This window comes from Ammospiza caudacuta, chromosome 6, assembly GCF_027887145.1.
Source record: "Ammospiza caudacuta isolate bAmmCau1 chromosome 6, bAmmCau1.pri, whole genome shotgun sequence".
Lineage (NCBI taxonomy): Eukaryota > Metazoa > Chordata > Aves > Passeriformes > Passerellidae > Ammospiza > Ammospiza caudacuta.
In genome coordinates, this window is record NC_080598.1 from 9551294 (window position 1) to 9571406 (window position 20113).

At 39.2% G+C, this 20113-nt stretch overlaps 1 protein-coding gene across 3 annotated transcripts in view; it reads right to left on the reverse strand.

Moving 5' to 3' along the window:
* Window positions 1-669: 669 nt before the first annotated feature.
* NELL1 (neural EGFL like 1) overlaps window positions 670-20113 on the reverse strand; it is a 279798-nt gene continuing 260354 nt past the window's right edge. For all 3 annotated transcript variants that reach the window (XM_058806260.1, XM_058806261.1, XM_058806259.1), the window contains 4 exons: window positions 12880-13073; window positions 8129-8305; window positions 5660-5884; window positions 670-4433 (listed from right to left, as the gene is read on the reverse strand). In XM_058806260.1, coding sequence (XP_058662243.1) covers window positions 4383-4433; window positions 5660-5884; window positions 8129-8305; window positions 12880-13073 — 647 coding nt within the window. In that variant the 3' untranslated portion in view covers window positions 670-4382. The remainder of the gene's footprint in view (window positions 4434-5659; window positions 5885-8128; window positions 8306-12879; window positions 13074-20113) is intronic.

The window sequence follows — 20113 nt, forward strand, 5'->3', positions numbered from 1 at the left end:
TGAATCAGTCCAGGTCCTGTGGCAGCTGCTTCTCTCTCAAACAGAGCACAGGAAGGCTTACTCCCCAAAGCACTCAATTTCAATCAAAACACTTACACAAAACAATCTCATGTACAAATTTAGGAAATCAAAAATTCAAGTGTAAGGCACTGCTGAAGCAAAGATTTGGCTCCCAGTGAGAAATCCACCCATCATACTGCACACCTGAAGTAGCAGTAAAAAAACTTGAATGACAGATAGGTGGTTTTGGGAATCTTATTGTAGGTTGTTTGTTTGCTTGTGGTTTTTTTTCCACTGGGCATGATTTTTGGCATTATATATGCATGTGCTGACAATCTCCTGATGATGGTTTAATTTTCAAAAACCACTGAATTTGCCCTTTTTATCAGCTTATTGATACACATTCTTTTCACATAAACCTAAACCTATGCAAGAGGGACTATCCACTGGTAGCAAGCAGCAAAAATTAATCCTGTTAGCACCTGCAAGTAATTTGAAGATTACATGCAATAGCAGCAGCTCAGTAACAGCTCCGAGGTCAATGACAGCTGAGCCAGAATTATTGCTGACTTCTACCAGAGAAGAATTGGATACGAAGCATTCAGACACCCCAGACTGGATCTTTTAAATTTCTTTTTATTTTTTTTTAATTTATACTCCCATGAATCTTCCTTACACCAATTTAAATTTCAATGAGCTCCAAAGATGTACCTTAAGAAGAAGAGGAGCTTGTTGGCAGGCACATTTTTCCACTGGCAGAATATGTTCCTCAAACAATTATGTCTTATCACAACACTCACTTAAAATTTTACATCAAACTGTATCATGGGGCCCTTTTAAAAACCCCTCATTAATGATGATTATGTAAGTACCATTAGATGAGAGACATTCCCATATTGCTCGTAGGAGTTATGATTTAATTCTGCTAAAATCTACTCTACCATTTGTGTAATCACTCCTGACATTTTACCTTTTGTTTTGTAAAACATTATTGTCTGTCAGAGGAAAAAAAAAAAAAAGATGATATTTTGGTTGTCATTGAAATCTGATTGAAAAGATGTTATTAATTAAATCTTGTACATAGTTATACCTAAAAACTCACTGACAGCTCTTGGGGGAAGATATATTACTGGAAGACAGTTGTTATTTAGGTTTCTGAGGCAACACCAAGGCACTAAGAAATCCCACGCACACTCCTGTGAGTTGGGCTGATATTGTTCAGCATTTGTGGGGAATAATTAATTCAGCTTTGCCCTTCCTAGTGGCCAGCAGGGTTCAGAGTGGTCCATGACCCCACTACAAAGGAATCTTTGCACTTGCCTTAACTCAGGAGATGAGTCTGCAAACACTCAGAAACAGAGCTCAGAACTCACTGTCCTCACCAGACATAATACCAGGTTCTGGTTTGGACAACCTGGGCTGAGTTTTCTACCAAAAGGGGGAGGACAAGGACATTTACCAGACCTGGAATTTTCATTTTCTGTTTGTCACTCATTGACTTTTTTTTTGTCATCAGAAGGGTTACAGAGGAAATACTCTTTCACAGGATAACTAAACAGAAATAGCTAAAAAATTCCAATTGTCTCTAGCCAGAGCTTTGACCAAGTCCCTTAACCAGCAGCACAGAGGTTAGTGGTAGTCCTCCTCAAGTTAATACTACACTACAAATATGCACTACATATATAAAATATCACTACATATATAAAATATATACATTCTCCTGAGCAGAGACATTGTCTATCTCCCAAACAAAGAGAAGAATTTTCTCAAATTATTATAATAAACATTGGGTTTTTTTCCTAGCATTTAATTTTAGTGTCCATATCTTTACAGGGAATAGAGAATTTCATCAAGAAAGAAGTTTTGAAAGTTCTTACTCACCTTGGTCACACAGGGAATTAAGTTTTCCTCCATAAAGTGCTCTTTGAGCTGGGGTTGGGGCTTCTGAGTGCTCTGAAGGAACATGGGATGTGACTAGTGATCAAATTACTTCATGAGGGAAAGCTCATCACAGTCAGGGCAACTGCTTAAAATGCAACATAAACAGGTCTGTGTCAATATTTTGACTTTGTGTAAACAATTCAAGCTGCATCACTCTGGAGATAATGACACGTAATGCTGTATAAAATGCTCTGAAAGGGTTTTATTACTGAATTAATTTGCATTTGAGCTCTGGAAGAAAATTGGTCTGCAGTGGAAAAGTGTGAACTTCTGTGGTCCTGTTAAATATGATCCTAACAAGATCTGGAGCTCCAGAAGCATCCTGGGAAAGGGCTTCACTACTACAAGGTAAAAGGGATAAGAATGATTTTCAGAGACTGCACTGTCTTTAATCCATTTACAGAGCGTCAGAAATTCAATATGACAGAGTGGAATATATGATTCTGCCTGAGTATAAATGACATATTTCTTACCACTCTGATGCTATACCTCTGGGCAAACACTTTTTCTCCTTTTTTGCAACATCATGAGCTCAGGCTGGAAAGGACATTGATCAGTGTTTTAGAATCCTGCTAATAAAACTAAGGGAAAGCAATCTGTACACAGGAGTTTATTTAGATGCCCACAGACTTTAAATCATTCCCCTTCATATCTCAGCCCACTGGGTATCTTATCCAACTGAATTACCATTGGGTTTTACAATGTGATATACAAAATGAGCTGACATGATTTACAAACATCCTTTGAGTATCATATAAAACACAACTCTTTCCCTTATTATACAATCATCAGGGCAATGCAAATAGACTCAATACATTATTAGCTGAAAATGATGGGGCCTTTTAAGAAAATAAATTTAACTTTACCACACAAAGTTGTTAACTAAAACAAAACCTGGTTAAAAAATTGGAATAAAGTTATCTGAATGACTGAAAGTAATTTTATATTCTCTGTCCCCTTATAAATGTAATAGTACTTAATTTAACTACTAATATTTTCACTGTATAGTCACACTTCTTTCATAGTGATCAGTTTCACATTTTCTTCATGAAACTATGAAAAACTCACAAATGTAGACTTTCCAAACTGTAGCCACTATAGTTATTTCTGCAATCTTTTCCATATATTCAGTGTATTTAATTAAATAAACAAAAAGAAAAAAGAAAACAACACTACACAAATGAGCAGAACAAAACACAACAGCACATTAAAAATGTGACATTTAAGCTGTAGATGCATTGCCATAGAAATATATTTTTGTTCTAATGCCACAAACTTTCTAGCCTCTTGAAGAAAACTCAGACATTTGCTGAAGAGAATCTAAGCTCTAACCTCCATATAGGGCTAAGAGTCTTGGTTTCAATTCCTGTCTAAACTTAGGTCCTCAACAGCACAGTAAATTTAAGTATTTTTGAATGTCATAAAATATGAAAAGATAAAACCTGCTTCTGAGCTGTTGGTAATGGAAGTTACCAGGCTTTAAGGTCTCCTGCTGCTGGAACAGGTGCCTCTGCACTTTGTCACTATGGCAGCAGTAACTGAGGATGACAGACATCATTATTAAACACAAAAGAGGAAAAATTCTGAACTCATCAATGATGTTGCAAATGCAAGCAAATTCTAACTACTCAACTTAAACTATATAATCTTAAGGATCTCTGGCTGTTTTTAGCACTGTATAATCCAGAGGAATTATACTCAACACAATGCTGATAATGACTTGTGATTCCTTCTTGAATATGTGTTGAATTGGCAGTGGGATGGGGTTTTAGTTCCATTTCTCACTGTAGAAGTCTTGTTGCTGCTCTGCACATCTGAAGAAGAAAGTGCTTATTCTGCCATTTCATTCAGTTCATGGCATTTAATTTTATAGTTTAAGACAGACTTATTTTGATTACTTTCATTATGTCCATACCTTTGAATGCTTTAAAATGTTGGATAGCTGTGAAATATAAGTATTATGCAATCTGACTGTACATACATACATATTTTCATAAATACATCTAACAGGGACCTTGGAACCAAGTATGTGATATCATGGGACAAAATCACCACAGGCTGTCGTATTTGTAAAATCTAGATTCAAAATAAGAAGAGCTGAATTCTATCAATGTTGTCAATACACAAATTAAAACAAAAAATACAGCATTAGTTTACCCATGAAATAATTTAAACATATTTGCAAATTTCTTGACAGGAAAGGTGTGTAATTTACAACACTGAAAACTTGTAGCAACCACTGATCTCTGCGCAGCACTGGAAGTCACCCGACAAGGCCGGCAGGGATGAGCATAATGACAGCTCCCAAAGGCAACTCCCACACATCTTCCTCCTTTGGAGACTTTGGTAAGTGTCTGGTGTATAAAATGCCAACGCACAGGCTTCCTTCAGGTGGTAACTCCAGCAGTTTTCCTCCCCTGGCACAGTCCAGTCTGGCCAGGTCAGTTATTGTTGAGACACTCTAAATCCACCGAGCAGCAGACATTCCCGTTCTGCACGGACAGACAAGCACAGCAGGTCACAGGGAGCAAAGGGCTGTGGCATGCAGACACAGGGGCACCCCTGACACACCTAAAAACACCTCAAAACACCTCCCCCAGCACCCAGGGTGTTGACATTGCTCCCAGCAGAGTGGCTCTCTGAGGAGGCCAACCTTGCCAAATAGCACTGGACAGCCACAGGAACTTGAAACCTGGATGTGATACCCATAATAAAATACAGCAATGGCAACAGATGACTGGGGTTTCTCTCATGCAAGACGTTAATGGAGAGAATTTTGATGTGATCCACACAGGGAAGCTTTCAGCTTGTCTGAAATTCAAAGACAGGTCAGGTTCTTGGTTCATGGCAGATATGGAGGGGATGAGGGCAACATAAACACCATACAGCTTTGGAATTTAATGTTAAGTATCTTTTTCTAACCCACAGTCATTTATAAAGCTATCTTATGTAATAAAATAAATTTAGCAGCTACTAAACGCCCAAATGAGCTTTTTTTTTTTTTACTTTTCTTTTTTTTTAATCCATCACAAATCTACAGAAAAAAAAGCTCAAAAGAATGGCAGAAATGCTACCTTCAATAATTTAAAGCCCTGAGGCAATAGCTTTCTCTCCTAGAGTGAACAGAAGAACATTTATATAACCCTAAACAACATTTTCATAATTCTGATATTAGCACAGTGGGGTCATCACTGCACAAAGCAAGGGAAATAGACTGCACTCCTGCATGAGAGCCATTGGATTAAATACATCTTGGTGAGATCAGGGGACAGAAACTGTGACATGCCCTTCCCATCACTACTGTGGGAGTGCCTTTATCTCTGAGCTGCAATGCCTTTTAACTTGTGTACTTGCTGGTGAAACTTTTACAGCAGTGTTTTTGCTTCAGCTTACCAGCTCTGTAATACACATTTTCATGAACATCCACACTAGGTAATTACTGAAATGTTACTCTTGACTCATACTGAGAATGCCTGAAGGGCACTTCAAGAGAATGTCTGAAAGTTGCACTAGGATAGCAACGTATCTGTGCTCAACATTCTCAACAAGGAGAGAACTGTTTTGCTTTTACTCTGCCAGACAGAAAACACATGGGTTCTCTGCTGGCTCTCAGGTCTCATTTACCTCCCCAAAGATCTTAATGTGAGCCTCCAGGGGAAGAAAAGGACCCCGATTTTATCAGGTACATTCCACGACCATTCCACCGGGCCCACCATACCTTGCATTTGCAGGTTGTACAGGGAGATCCCACCATTGTCCATACAGCACCACTGAGCCTTGTGATCCCATAGCCATCTGGACAGGTTTTCCTGATGTCATAGGTGATGTTGTCAGCCAGGCAGGGGTCACTGACACAGTGGGGACAGCACTCTCCCTCTGAGATGGCTGTGTACTCGCAGCTCAGGGTCGGGCACTGAAGGGGCCAGCAATCCACCTCTCCTTCCTATAAACATTGAAGCAAGTGTCATTGTACCTGCCATTTATGAACCAACAAAAAACTTTTTACCCTTTGAAAGCATTGTTTTCCCAAAATTGCAACAAACTGAATGGTTCAGAACTCAGTTTGCTTGATCTCACAAATACACGTTGAATATTGAGCTGAATTTTCCTAAATGTAGCAGATCGTAATTTGGTTGATTTCTGACTAAACAACAACAGTCATCATTGTAGCAGGAGCACTTGAGTTCTTTGGGGCTTCTGAAGGCAGGGTTAAATACTGGGTACTAATATTTTCTACAAACTATAATTTTTGCTGTGATTGCCTTGCAGACTCATGCACTCTTTCTACTCCTGGTCACATAAACATCTCTGCAGGATCACAGCAAGTGTTTAATAGCAAATTAAAACTGCAGATATAGAAAATTAACACTGCAGATAGATGTAGTTTAGTATGTTGGAGAAGCACTGAACATTGATTGAAGTAGCAACTGCCAATATCAACTTTATTATCAGCTCCTAAAGGAATTGTTAGAGCAATACCATTTGTGTTCCACTGACTTACTTTATTCCATCATTTATTTATTTTTAATTTTATTATTATTTTTATTTGAAAAAAAACTGAAACAATTTAGCAGATAGAGACATGGAGAAGACAAAAACATCAGGTCACTTCTGCACAGTGTTTCTCTGCGTGTCTAAATTTATCTTGGAAAGTTCTTCAATAACTTGTTTTATACTGCTCTGTAAACACTTCAGATGCTGAGAACATCACACACTGCACAGAACCTTACATACGACACTGATTTAGGGCATCACTGTCTTACAGGTTTGGTTGTTATCCCAATAATAAAATTAGGCAAGAAACTGCAAGCCACAACCTCAATACTTACTCTGTGCATTATGGATAATTACCTCATGACAGCAACTTAGCTTTGAATGTAATTTCCTTCCTGATTCTCAGACACCTCTTGATTAGTAACATATATAAAGACTGTGTTATACAGACAGCTAGAAATAGAAAACTGATCATTTTAATGAACTTCATTGATGCACTAATTAGCATATCTATGGGAAACCTAAAGCTTTAAGGGAATAATCTATAGTGTCTAATGAGAAAACAAGTGATTTTTATTCTCTATGTTTTTCTAGTAATTTCAGTCTTATTTGGTTATTTTTTTCTAATTTACACAGTGTCACCCTGGTTTTTTAAGATTTTCTAAACCTTCTGATGTTGACATTCTTGTAGTGAACTTTCTCACACACTTGCTGTAAATAACTCATTGTTTTGCATTCCTTTATGGAGGAGGAGAAAGTTGATGGACTGTTGGTTTGTCCAGTGCCATTGGAGAGGTGGCACTGAAATTCTCCAATCCAGGGTCACTTTTGGAAATCTATAAATGTTGGAGTCAGAAAATAAACTTCCCTTTTCCTTCACCTTGAGAACAGTGGTGTGCACTTGTGTTTTTTCATGTCCTATAGTGACAATACAGTGGCACTGGCACTCCATGTTTCCAGATTTACAGAATTCAAACAAATAAATAAATATCTAAATTTATTATTCCTTTTGACAAGACAGATATAATTAAAAACTGAAACTTCTCCAACCAACTCCATCACATGCACAAAAGGTTTGAAGAAGTCATTAAATATCAGACAACCTCATAAAAGTTCTCAAAAGCAGACTAATGCTAAAATTAATATAGTGTTGAGGTTTCCAAGGTTTTTGTCAAGCTCTCAATTTTTCTCATTAGACCTGATTATTCAGCAGTAAGGCAAAAACTGATGATGTAGATTTCAGCTCTCTGGGGCTCTCTAAATGCTACATTATCATCCCAATCCACATTCACTGGTGAGCAGTACCTGAAAGGGACCTTCCCACTGAGGAGTTAGACACTGATCTCTCCATCACTTAATCATCACCCAATCCCTGGAATTAATATTATGGATTCTGAAATCCATAATATGGATGGGTGGTAGTTTGAGGAATTGCCCTTTTATGTCTTAGCCCTTCTAAGGTTTGTGCTATGGACACAACTTATTTCTTGGCACTGGCTTCCCCCTCCTCATAGGTGGCAACCTTCTGGGGTGAGGTCAGGAAGGGAAACCCAAACATCATTTCATAGGGTGACAGCCCCAGATCTTGCTGGGGTTGAAAAGCGCGTGACGGAAGAGCCAGGAGCCTGCCTCCGGGTGTGTGCTGCTAAAAGCCACAATCCTGCTTGCCCACCCCACCGTGCTGTGCTCCTACCAGGCAGCGGCAGTGCTGGCAGCTGTAGGTCCAGTTGTCCCCGCTGCGGTAGAGCCGCTGGCCGCTCTGGTGCAGGCACTGGCTGGTGACGCGCGTGTCGCACTCGGGGCAGCAGAACAGGTCGGCGCTGGGGCTCCCGCAGTCACACGCTGTCCTCCGGCAGAAAATCCTCCCGTCCTGCAGCACACAGGGCCCGCCATCAGCCACCGCCCAGCCAAGGGCACGGGGCTCACGGCAAAGGGCACGGCTTCGGTTAATCAGGAAACGTTAATTGCTTAGTGCGCTCCACGCCAATAAGGATGGGCTGGCACCATGATGCTTTTTGAAAAATCCCTTCCTCGGGATTTTTCCCCTGAGAAGCTGAGAAGCCTCAGAAAAGAAACATAAGCAATAATTATCTGATTGCTTGGAATGTGGTTTGGAGGTTGCTCACCAACAGGTGCATCTTTGATTGGTTCCATGTGAATTGTTTTAATTAATGACCAATCCCCATCCAGCTGTGTCAGACTCTCTGGTCTATCACGGGTTTTTATTATTCATTCTTTCTCCAGCCTTCTAATGTCTCCTTTCTCTTTCTTTAGTATAGTTTTAGTATATAATAAAATAATAATGTAATGTAATGTAAAGTAACGTAATATAATATAATATAATATAATATAATATAATATAATATAATATAATATAATATAATATAATATATAAAATATCATATATCATATCAGCCTTCTGAGAACTCAGAGCCAAATTCTCATCTCTCACCTCGTCCTGGGGACTCCCAACACCACAGCAGTGGATCTTGCCTGTTATAATACAACAAATACCAGTACTATCCCAGGTTCTGTCAGTGCATGGATCCAATTCTGGCTGAACCTGACAAGACATTTTTTCCTGTCTCCAGCCAACTGAATTTAAAAGCAGTCAGTATCTCAGTGAAATACAGTGAAGCAATTTTATATCTCATTGGTTACATCAACAAACTCTTCAACCAGTTGCCACTCTAATACATATAGTATTTATTTAGCACTATTTTGACTGAAGGTACCACTGTGAGGAAAATAACTTGAATAAAGGTGATCCCTTTGACTGAATCAGGGCAAAATATAGCATAATCACAGTAGCATTACTTGTTATTTATTCTGACCTCTGTATCTCTCCCACATCTGGGTCTACAGTACACTAGCTTAAAAGATAAAAGAACTTATAATTCATTATAATTTAGTGCATTATAATTTAGGCACACATTACTCTACAAGCTTTGTTCAGCCTTGTATCAAACCAAGGTAAGTATTCTGTACTAGTGGCTAGATTGCCACTTCAGCTGTGGGAGCAGGGATAAACAATCTTTATCTCCTTACTCATCAGTCTGAGTAAATCACAAGGCAGAACGGCAGGAGCCCATTTCCTTGGCTGTGTGTTTGGCCAGGTCCAGCTGCACATCAAAAGCCAGCCTAGCCCAGCAGCTCTGTCAGGATGAGCAGCACCAGGCATGCAGGGCTGTGACAGGAATCCAGGGACCTTTGACCGTGGCAGTCTCTCTCCTCTTCTGTGCTCATTAATAATGGCTAACAACAGCCCATCTGCTTAAATGCAATTCAGTTTCTAAGACTTCAAGATCAGTTTTCAAAATTTCCCTTTTGGCTGGTGACACTGCTGGTAACTCTGTGTTTCCCTGAGCATGTTCTATGTTGCCTCTACTCTCCATATTTCAGAACACTGGAAAAATCTGATGATTTTGCCAGAGAACTTTTGGTAATCATAATATACTGCTACTGTGTTTAGTCTCTAAGCACCTGTGTTTTGTGTACAACCTCATCAGCTCTGGACATTCCAAAAAACATTTTTATCCCTATACTGCAGCAGCAGAAAGCCTCATAAGCTACACTATCCCATGTGCATCTTTGCAGTTCAGCAGTAGCCATGAGAAATTTGAGAAATAGATACAGAAAACCTTATTTTCTTCTTTCTAATAACATATACCATCTCATTACTACCTCCTCCTTCCCACCTTACTCACTGAATCAGTTCTACATTCTTCAAAAGCATCAGAGGTATGCTCATAAAATTGTTCTTATCAAAGCAAAAACTGACACAGAAGAGAACAGCTGTTAAGGCTGGTCCAAGTTTTCACAGAGCCCCAAAGCCAGTTTGAGAAGAAATCAGGCCCTGCAAAAACCAAACCACCAAATGGTTCTCACCCTCAGGAACACACATCAGCCTGGCAGATCCCCCTGCTCCCAGTGCTGTGTGCCTCTCCCAGGCCTTTTTTACAGGCAAGGGAGGGCTGCCTTAACCAGAGACAGACTCAAAAGCCCAGACTGCACAGCCAGGCTTTGCTCTTCTCAAGAGAGCACAATAGCTTCCCATCCAAATTCTAGCCTTAAATGTGATGGTCTATTAAATCCACAATCGTTCAAAAAGATGACTATACAAGACATGTCTAATGTACTAAAAGAACAGTGTTAATTTATAGGTTTGAGAATTTATGATTTTGTAAACTTTATGTACATTTCGATGAACAAGAATGGTTTGAAGACACTGGGTCCAGTGAAACACTGAAATAGCCTGTGCTTCAGTAATGACACTTTGCTTCATTACATAAATGAAGCAATATAATTTCCTCTATTCTATAGTATTCTTCTTCACAAATAGCTTTGTAGTTCATTTAGTAAGGTTAATGTATTTCTTTTGTACCAGAATGCAAGTTAAAATATTTTAAAGCTGGTAACTCTGTGTTTCAACCTGAATATATCCACCTGTCCTTTGCCAGAGTAACTACAGCAAAACAAAAGCCAATCTTTTGGGTAAAACAAGTAAGCAGGATCATTGCAAAGTAGTATAAGGAATGGTTTAGTTACATTCTGCTCTTTTCCTCACTGCAAACTGAGCAGGCTGCAAATATCAAGCAGGGGCAGTTTTCCATGCAACTGCATGGAAGGGAGAGGTTTGAGCAGTCTGGTGTAGTGGAAGCTATCAGGATGTATAAAAATGTATTTCATTAAACACAGTGAAGACTTCCCATTCTGCCTGAGATGTGATATATAAGGAGCTCTTCTTGTTTTCCTTAAGCTGTAGACAAGAATTTGCTCTTGAATCAAGCAGCTACTGGAATGAAATGAAATGCAAGTGTTAATTCACAGAGGGAAAAAGTGAAGTGAGGAAGACACATAGTAAGAGTCATAACAACAGTGTCAGGCTCAGTTTAAACCATGTACTAGTTAATAATTTCTTTATTTTCATATACTAGTAAGAGCATTCAACATAAGATATACATGCAATGAGAAATGGTAAATAACATAAATTGCAAGTGATCTAAAATGTGAATACTAATAGTTATAATTCTGCAAAGGCAGACCAGATGTCTCCACATATATTAAACTGCTTAGCCTACTGACTGGAAATCCTTTCATAAGCTTGCCAGCTCCCCCAGATTACCATAAAAGCTTGATGTGTACTCAGTAAAGTTGTATACTTCAGTTTCTAAAGGAGGAGTTTTAGGGAGCTTGAGGCTACTTGAAGTAAAAAATATAGCAACTCACAAGAACATATTCCCTACTGAGCCCAAACTAGCAGTGAACTTTTTAGGTTGTGCTCACTCTGAAGGCTTAATTTTCCCTTCTGCTACACCACTGCAAAACAGAGAGGATGAGGCCTTCAGCTTCCTGAAACTTCAAAACTCCTCCTTCCCTCTGATCCCCTCTGCTTCTCGGGCTCCCAGGCACTGAGATATGGAGACTGATAGGCCAATTCCATGCTCCATCCTCAGCTCCTCACAGAGGCCAAAACCTAATCTTACCTGATCTCATGTATGGGCCTATAGTGCTTTGCCGTGCCTTTGGACAGCTTTACCCACACTGTGAACAAATCAGGTCAAAGTGACCAAAAAAGACCAACCACTTCTCAGATTAGGGTGCTTCTAAAATTCTTCTGATTTCAAAGAGAGCATTCCTCTGTTCACTAGTGAAAATTGAGAAAGCAGAGCCAAATGTTCTTCTAACTTGGTTACGATATGAAGAAAAAATTTTAAAAAAAGGGCAAAGTTCAGGGAAAAAAAACAAAAACAAAAAACACAAACCTACAACAAAAAATTCCCACCCTGATCTAAACGTTAATTCTTTAAGGTACCTCCATTGGTACCAGACCTGGCTTCTCCAAACAAGCAGAGAGAGCTGCACTGCTCAGGTGGAAGACCTGCCAACACAGCCAAGGAAAAAGCTGGCCTTCAGCCTTCACTTCACCCCTCTTCACTTGGAGGAAACTAGTGCCTGTGCTGGGTCTTCTGACCTTTCACTCATGCTCCCACCTTTCTTCTCACCCAGTTAACTCAAATGCATTCCAAGCACAGGGAAACACAGCCAAGAGGAAGTGGGCTGACTACACTGCTGAGAGGTGCATATTCATAGAAACAGAAATTAAAGTCAGTTTTCAGCATTTCCAGGAAGCATGCTGGAACCTGCACATTGTGTTAAAACGTAATGGGTAATGGGTAAAAAACCCTCTCTAAGGCACACTCTGAAATGCTCTGGCCCACAGGGCGACATGGTAAAAGCTCAGCAGGGCTGACCACCAACAAGTGTCTGGTTGAGCAAATCAAGAAAATAAAAGCCTTCCCAGAAGAACATCCCCATCCCAGCTTCAGTGTCCAGCTTCCCTTTTGCCTTGGGCTTAGGCTAATACTTCTGCCACCAACAGCATAAATAGGGTTTCTGACACGAGCCCAGAGGATGAAAGGCCCCTGGAGCCCTGGATCTCACCTTGCAGGAGCACACGGAGCACCTGTCCTCCCGCAGGGTCCACACCTGCCCGTTCCTCTTGAAGCCACCCTCGTGGGGACAGTCTCCAGTGCAAGATGGCCCAGAGGGACAAAGGCAGTCAAAGCCTCCTGGCAGGTTCACACAGGCTGAGTCATTCCAGCAGGTGTGGATCTTTAAGGCACACTCATCGATATCTGCAAAACAGCAATATAAAGGTTTATAAAAGCTTTGGGCACACGTTTCTTGGGTAAGCTTTATTTCTGAATTAGGTAATTATTGCTTATTGTTGTTGCTGGATGAGGGTGCATTCCTTTTTATAGCTTCCATATTTACTTGGTAGACTTAAAGCACTGATGGTTTTTAGGTTATTCTTCAGCATTTACTTTGATTCCACAAAGAACTCTTAAATAATCTCATCAGGCTGAATTGTAAATGCTGAGTCTGAGGTACCTTGGTGAAACCATATATCAGTGACAAATTGGAACCTTCGGATAAACTTGCATATTCATTTCCCAGTGACTGGAAACTAGCAAGCAGAGTGACTTTCTGTTAACGAGACCACTCTCTGTTCTGGGTTTTACATCAAAATAGAATTGCATTACTCTTTATAATTTCCTAGCACAAGCAACACTCCCCATAATAAAGCAGTCAGTTGCATCCTTTCCCCATTGCTAGAAGGTGTAAATGAATTGGCAAAAAAAAGGAAAAAAAAAGAACTTGGAGGCACCTTATACACAAAAAAATATGTCTTAAAGCTATGCAGTATGATTTAGCAATGACACAAAGAATAGGTGACAAGAGAAAATGATTATACACCAGAGAAAAACGAATTACAGTATCCCAATAAATTTGCTCTTGGAGGGTAAAATATAATTATGCAATATGAATTTATCTAGAGAGTTCATGCAGTGTTCTTTTTCTTGCAATGAAAGCTATTAGATTTTTAAGCACATTGCATTACTAAAAATTGGTGTTTCTTTCAGACAATAACTTTGGATTTTTCTTAAACAATATATTGGCAAATTGTCCAGATGAAATACCAGTAAATGGTGGGTCTCTTTTGTTCCAACATGAGCAATGAAAACTGTAATCAACAGTGGAAGGAAGGGTGGAAAATAAAATCCTTTAGAAGTATATGATGGTTTCTATCATGATAGTTCCAGAATAGCATTAGATAAATCCGGAAATTACAAGGAAGAACCACCATACTTATAATTTGAAATTACCTTATTGCTAGGGTGAAATTTTAACTGTTCGTTATCACTCAACAGTACTTTTAACTTCCCTCTAAACCAACAAAGTCAGAAGAACTTACAAACAAGAGTTACCTAAAGTCTAATTTAGGTAGGATGTGATGTCCAGTGGCTTTACTTTTAGGACAGCTGCTACAGGTTCATAATTCATCACCTCAAAGTGTCCTATCTTAAAAAGACTAAGGATTCTGTCATTCTGCTGAAGGAAACTCTTTACAACAACCATATCGCTAACTTCAGTCTGGTGTGGCTAGTATAATTCCTGATTTTAACTCACAAATACTCCAGGAACAAGTGGAAATGTGCTCACATCCTTGGATTTGATGAAATGTGAAAATCAGCCTGCACAACCGAGTCAAAGCTTTGGGCTGCCAGAAAACGACTTTTCATTGTTGTGCTCATAGATCCAAAGGGAAGCTGGAGGTTATTTATTTCACTGCCTTCCCAGGGCTTCACTCCTGGGCTAACCTGGGGGCCAGTCCTTTGCACAAAGGGTCCCAGTGGCCTGACAGCCTGATTCAATTGCTCATCACTCACACTTGCCTACAAATGGTGCATTTTGCTGTCCTGAAAGTCTGAACTGCCAGGAAAGAACATTGTTGCTCTAGTGCACAACTTAGCCATAACTGAGTGCTTGAAATATTCACTACTGGTGGTGAAAAAGATGCAGCACTAAGAGAAATTAAAATTTGTAGTTCATTGTTTAACATGTGCCACAGTACTGCAGGAGGTAAAAAGCATGAAGACTGACATAAAGAGAACTATGAATGAACTGGTATCAAATGAATTATATCCAAACAGCTACTGTAAAACTTAAAACATTCTCAAAGATTTCCCATTTTCCTTTCAATATACTTTGACTTGTATTTTTTGTTGAAAACAAAGGTATAAATGAAGTATTCACGTTGCCTTTGGTGGTTTCAACAAGCACCATCAATACTGCCTTCCCTCCCACATTAAGAGCTCCTTGACTATAATCTGTATAGGATGGAGTAGAATAACAGTGCAGATCGGAAGGGTAGCTTTCACAGCTCAAAACTAAAAGGATTTCACAGATGAAGATAAAGCCATATTGCCTACAGAGTTGCATTTAATTGCTTTACTTATGGCACTGAAATCTAATTCTGTTTCCATGTAATTTAACAGATTTATGGAAAGCCAGATGTTAGCAATTATAGAAACTAACATTATTCATGTTTTCAGTAGTACAGACCTGTTCACACAAAGCCAACTTAATCTCTAATGTGCATGCAGAAGGGGAGAACCCCATTTATGTACCTCTGCTGCTGGTCCCCATTCAGCACACATAAAAAGGATGTCCCCATTAAGAGCAGCCCAAACTGGTAAATGGGTGATTCTTGATGAAGAATCAAGCAAAGCATGAACATAAATTCCTAATTGCTATGCACCTTTTTGGTTCTTTCTGAAATAATAGTTTATTATTCTTTTTATGGTATTTATTATTTAAAAGTTTTAGCCATTAGTCAGATATAAAAGGTTTGGATTGGACATGCACTCATTTCCAGCAGAACTTTTAACAGAACTAACTTTTTGAGAACATCCCTTTGGCAGTTTTTTTGTCGATGTTGATTGCATTTCCTAAAGCCAGAACAAACAGACAATGTTCCTAGTAACTTGGGGGAAAAAAGTTACAAGCATGACATGTTTTTGTCCCTGTCTCTCCTTCAGCCTAAAACCAGACCGGGGGCAGGGGGAAGGAAGAAGAGCCCAGCCAAATGCTCCCACATGGTTAGTTCTCAGTTAGGTGCAGAAAGTATTTTATTTAATGAAGATCAAATGTCCATATGAGGGTGAGATCAGCATGTAGATGGCTATGCAAAGCATGAAAAAAAGTACTTGTACTTAGTGTGAAATTTCTCCTCAACAATTGGAATCAATGGTTATTCTTAGGTTATTCTTCAGCATTTACTTTGATTCTACAAAGAACTCTTAAATGATCTCCATCAGACTTAACTGTAAATGCTGAGTCTGAGCTACCTTGGTGAAACCAAATATCAGTGAAAAACTTCTTCAACTTAGGTGTTGAAAAGTTAACCTAGTTCAGCTGTTCAAAACAATAATTTAGTGAGTGTGAAAACTTTGATGAGACTTTTGCATTTAGCTTATTTTTGTAGTGTTCAAATCCTTGCTTAGCTGAAATTCTCCACGTCCCATCACATTTCATTTGCTTTCCCACACCTGTGCTTGGAAATGCAGGCCCAAAACTGGAATATTTAAAGATGGGCAAGGCAAAACTGCACACAAATCTCATTTCCAATTATGCCAACACAAAGGAGGAAAGAGATAAAATATTAGTTTATAAATCAAGCAACTTTGAAGAACACTGGAAATAGCAAGGAGACTCCTTATTCTTTCCTCATATATAAAGGACAAGACCAAAACATCTGCCTTTATGTCTGGAGGGATCAATTCTTTCATGTATCCTGTCAACCCATGGAAATGATCTGATTTTCACACTTGAAATAGGATTTTGCAATTTTATTTATTATATACTGAGATTCTCCAAGGCAAAAACTACTAATTAACCCCAATAAAAGTGGCAGAGCTTTCCTTACCCTCTCCAGACAGTTCCTTCTCAAGGAGAGGTGAGGGTATAGTGGTGACACCCATACTGAGGAGAAATTTGCTTGTACTGCAAAGTTTTACGCAATTTTCTATCAACAACACAGCAGCAGCAAAGGGATTGCTGCCAAGACCTCACAGAAGTGATCAAAATTTTCACTCTTCAAACTCTCCAGCCAGTGCTTCTATGAACAAATGCACAGCCACAAGTGACCCTACACATTTTAGCAATCAGTCACATTTTGTGGATGAAAAAAGAAAGAGAAGGAAACCACCCAAGAGGTGCTCATTCCCAATATATTCCCAAAGTACATGGATAGCTCAGTAATGTGGGCAGGCAAGGAAACAGAATCAAAATGGAAGCAAATAATCCCCTGAGATGCAATTTCCTTTTCCATCCTTTTTGGCTGTAACGAGAACTAATTTGCCTCAGATATTGTGAGAGGTCCCACGGCCACTGCATTTGAATCAGGTAGAAGACAAGCATGACTGTACATATCAACACAAGTTCATTAACTTGCTTTCACTGAAATTTGAAATCAATCCCCAGCTACTTCATTTCTTACTTTTCAAGGCTATCCAGGTTTTAATTGTAAGACTTTTCCACAGCATCTTAATAAATGTGTGCAAGCAAGCCATGCAGTGTGGAGTTCTGTATCATCATGATAAGCTGTTGCAGAAGAAAGAACCACACTAATGTGCTAATTTTAACTGTTATGGTACATTAAACCATTACAGTATATTGCTAACGTGAATAATGTAAGCTGGGCTCCCAAACCAATGTATGTACAAGTTATCTAAACTCTGTTTTGACAAATCATTTTTCACAGACAACTTGTCACTTAATGATTGTTTTGCCTTCTTTCTAAATCAAAGTTATTTGGAGTTGTCCTTGAAAAACTATCACCAAATGGATTCATTGTTAGCTAGAAGATATTTTATGATAGTACTTTTATTCTATAGAGATATAATGGTCTATTAAAGAACAGTGCATAATAAATTAGATCCTGAATGAAGAATTTACTAAAGCTTTCTAAAAATACAGAAATGACTAAACACAATTACCGTGAAGATATGTAACACAATTTTCTGCCAGAATACAAAAATTAGAATTTACTAGATGGAAAGCAAATAAGATAACCTTTATTTTACAGGATAAAATCCACTGACACCAACTCTGATACTGTGAGCTTTAAGAAATTCTATGAGCAGAACAGAAGAAAGCTGTGAAATAGCAGGTTCTGTTTGGCCTTGGATATTCTGTACCACATGCAAACCTTCCTGCCTCCACAGCACTTCCCTACCAACAGATAGGAAAGTAATTCTCAGGCATATGGGAAGATTTTCCAGGGATGGGTCTTTTCCTTTTGGTGTGAAACAGAAAGGGGGAAAATAAAATCTAACCTCCTTTGCTTTTACTTTCTAACCTAGATAAGAGACCCCACTGCAGCATACCATGGAATACATGAAAGCTTCAGGAACAGATTTAAAGCCCATTCAGATCTGACCTGCCAGCACTGCTGCACCCAGCTTTTGTGGGGGACTAATACTTGTGGGGTTTCCTTGCATGAGCTCTTCAGTCCTGCCTTTTCCCAGCTCTCCCCTCCCCAAACCAGCAACTCTCACCCTGCAGTGAGCTCTAGTTACACTGCCTTTCAGGCTGGAATAAATGGTGAATCCCATGGGGATTTGGTGGGAGGAGGATCCATGTTAAGCTTCCCTACAAAATTTGTAGTGGTTCCTAAAGAAAAAAAAAATAAACAAAACCTGACAGGCCCTGCTGCCTTGGTGGTTGTTCCTTCTGTGAGTGCAAGACCCAGTGCAGGGACCAAGAAACACAAATCATCATGAAAAATCAGTAAATCTGCACTCCAGGGTCTGAACAGCACTCTACAGACTGAAAGAATCTCACTCAGAGATGGAGATTGAAAACTATAATTTGCTTTGGACAGATAGTCACAAATGCTGTATCACATGACAGCCCATCATTCTCTATGAAGTTTTATTGTTTCTTTACTTCAGATTGCAGCCAAGCTCCTATTACAAAATTAAAAAAAAAAAAAAAAAAACAAAAACAACCAAACAACACAGCAGCTGTAGCCTACAGGTTTTAATTGCCAGGCAAACTTTGGTAGCAACTTTGTACAGCAATTGTCTTTTGTCTGCAAGCAATTTTTCTTAATAATGCATTGTGAAAGACCAAGGGCTCACAAAACCACTACTGTGGGAAATCAAATTACATTCTCTTAATTTGAGCCTACTCACCATCACTATATGAAGCTGACATCCCTGATAAAAGCTGTCTTTGGTTGATATTTTGAGCAATAAAAGAATTTTCCCAATCTTGAAGGGGCCTGGCTAAGCCACACATCCTTATTATCCAAGCTCTGGCACAATATTATGACCTTCTGTGCCACATCTGCTGATTTACTCAATTGTCCCTCACCAGGAGACAAACTTCCCTGTTTTCTCTTTGTCAATGAGAATTTAGCTTTCAGAAGCACTGAGGTATCACACTTCCCAAGCAGATGCTATTTTTCTTAATGTTTTGCAAGCACTGCAGAGATAGTGCAAGCAATGACTCAGCTCCATAACATCCACATAAAATGGAGGGAAAAGGGGTTAACCAAAATGTACAGAAATGCATCCAACAAAAGCAACTGGCTGCCTGGGCTTTGGGCAGCCTGTCAGAGCAACTCCCTCCCACTGTCCTGTGATATTTAAGACTCTGTGTAATATTTGTTGTTATTATTCTGTAGAAAGGGGTTTAATCTTGTTTCGTATGTTTTTAGTCTATTTATTGTCCTCCAAGTTTGTCCTTCAGGGAGGAAGAAGAAATGTTTCAAAACACACTGAAAGCCTATGGCTCATACCCACCTCATGTACACAAATTCAATAGACAATACAGCAGGAAAAAATACTGTTGCTAAGCAGATGAACCCTCTTTTATCTGAAACAGAGTGAAAGACACCAGTTCTGACTCTAAATGTTCCACCATGCAAACAAGTTCTGTAATGTGACATATTAGCTAGAAGGTGCAGTGTTCTCTCTCTGCTGTTTTACCCAATTCTTAGTTGCATTTTGAAATAAACATCAGGGTTTGAAATTTGTCAATATGGCTTAACAGAATCTTCCAATTAATTTTTAAATTATTTCATTTCATTATACTGGTGAGGCAAACTGGTTTATTTTACTTCCTCACTGGTACCCTGCAGCAGATGGTTCAGAGAAGCTATTTCATTAAAATAACCCCACTAATTTCTCATTCTGTTTACAACACCTCACAGACTTCCAGCATGCTGCGCAGGTCAAAATGAGGGCAGTGTGTTTGCATGGCATCTTATTCCTCCAGTCTCCATCAGCACATCTGGGGCTGCTTTTTGCAGCGCCCAACCCTT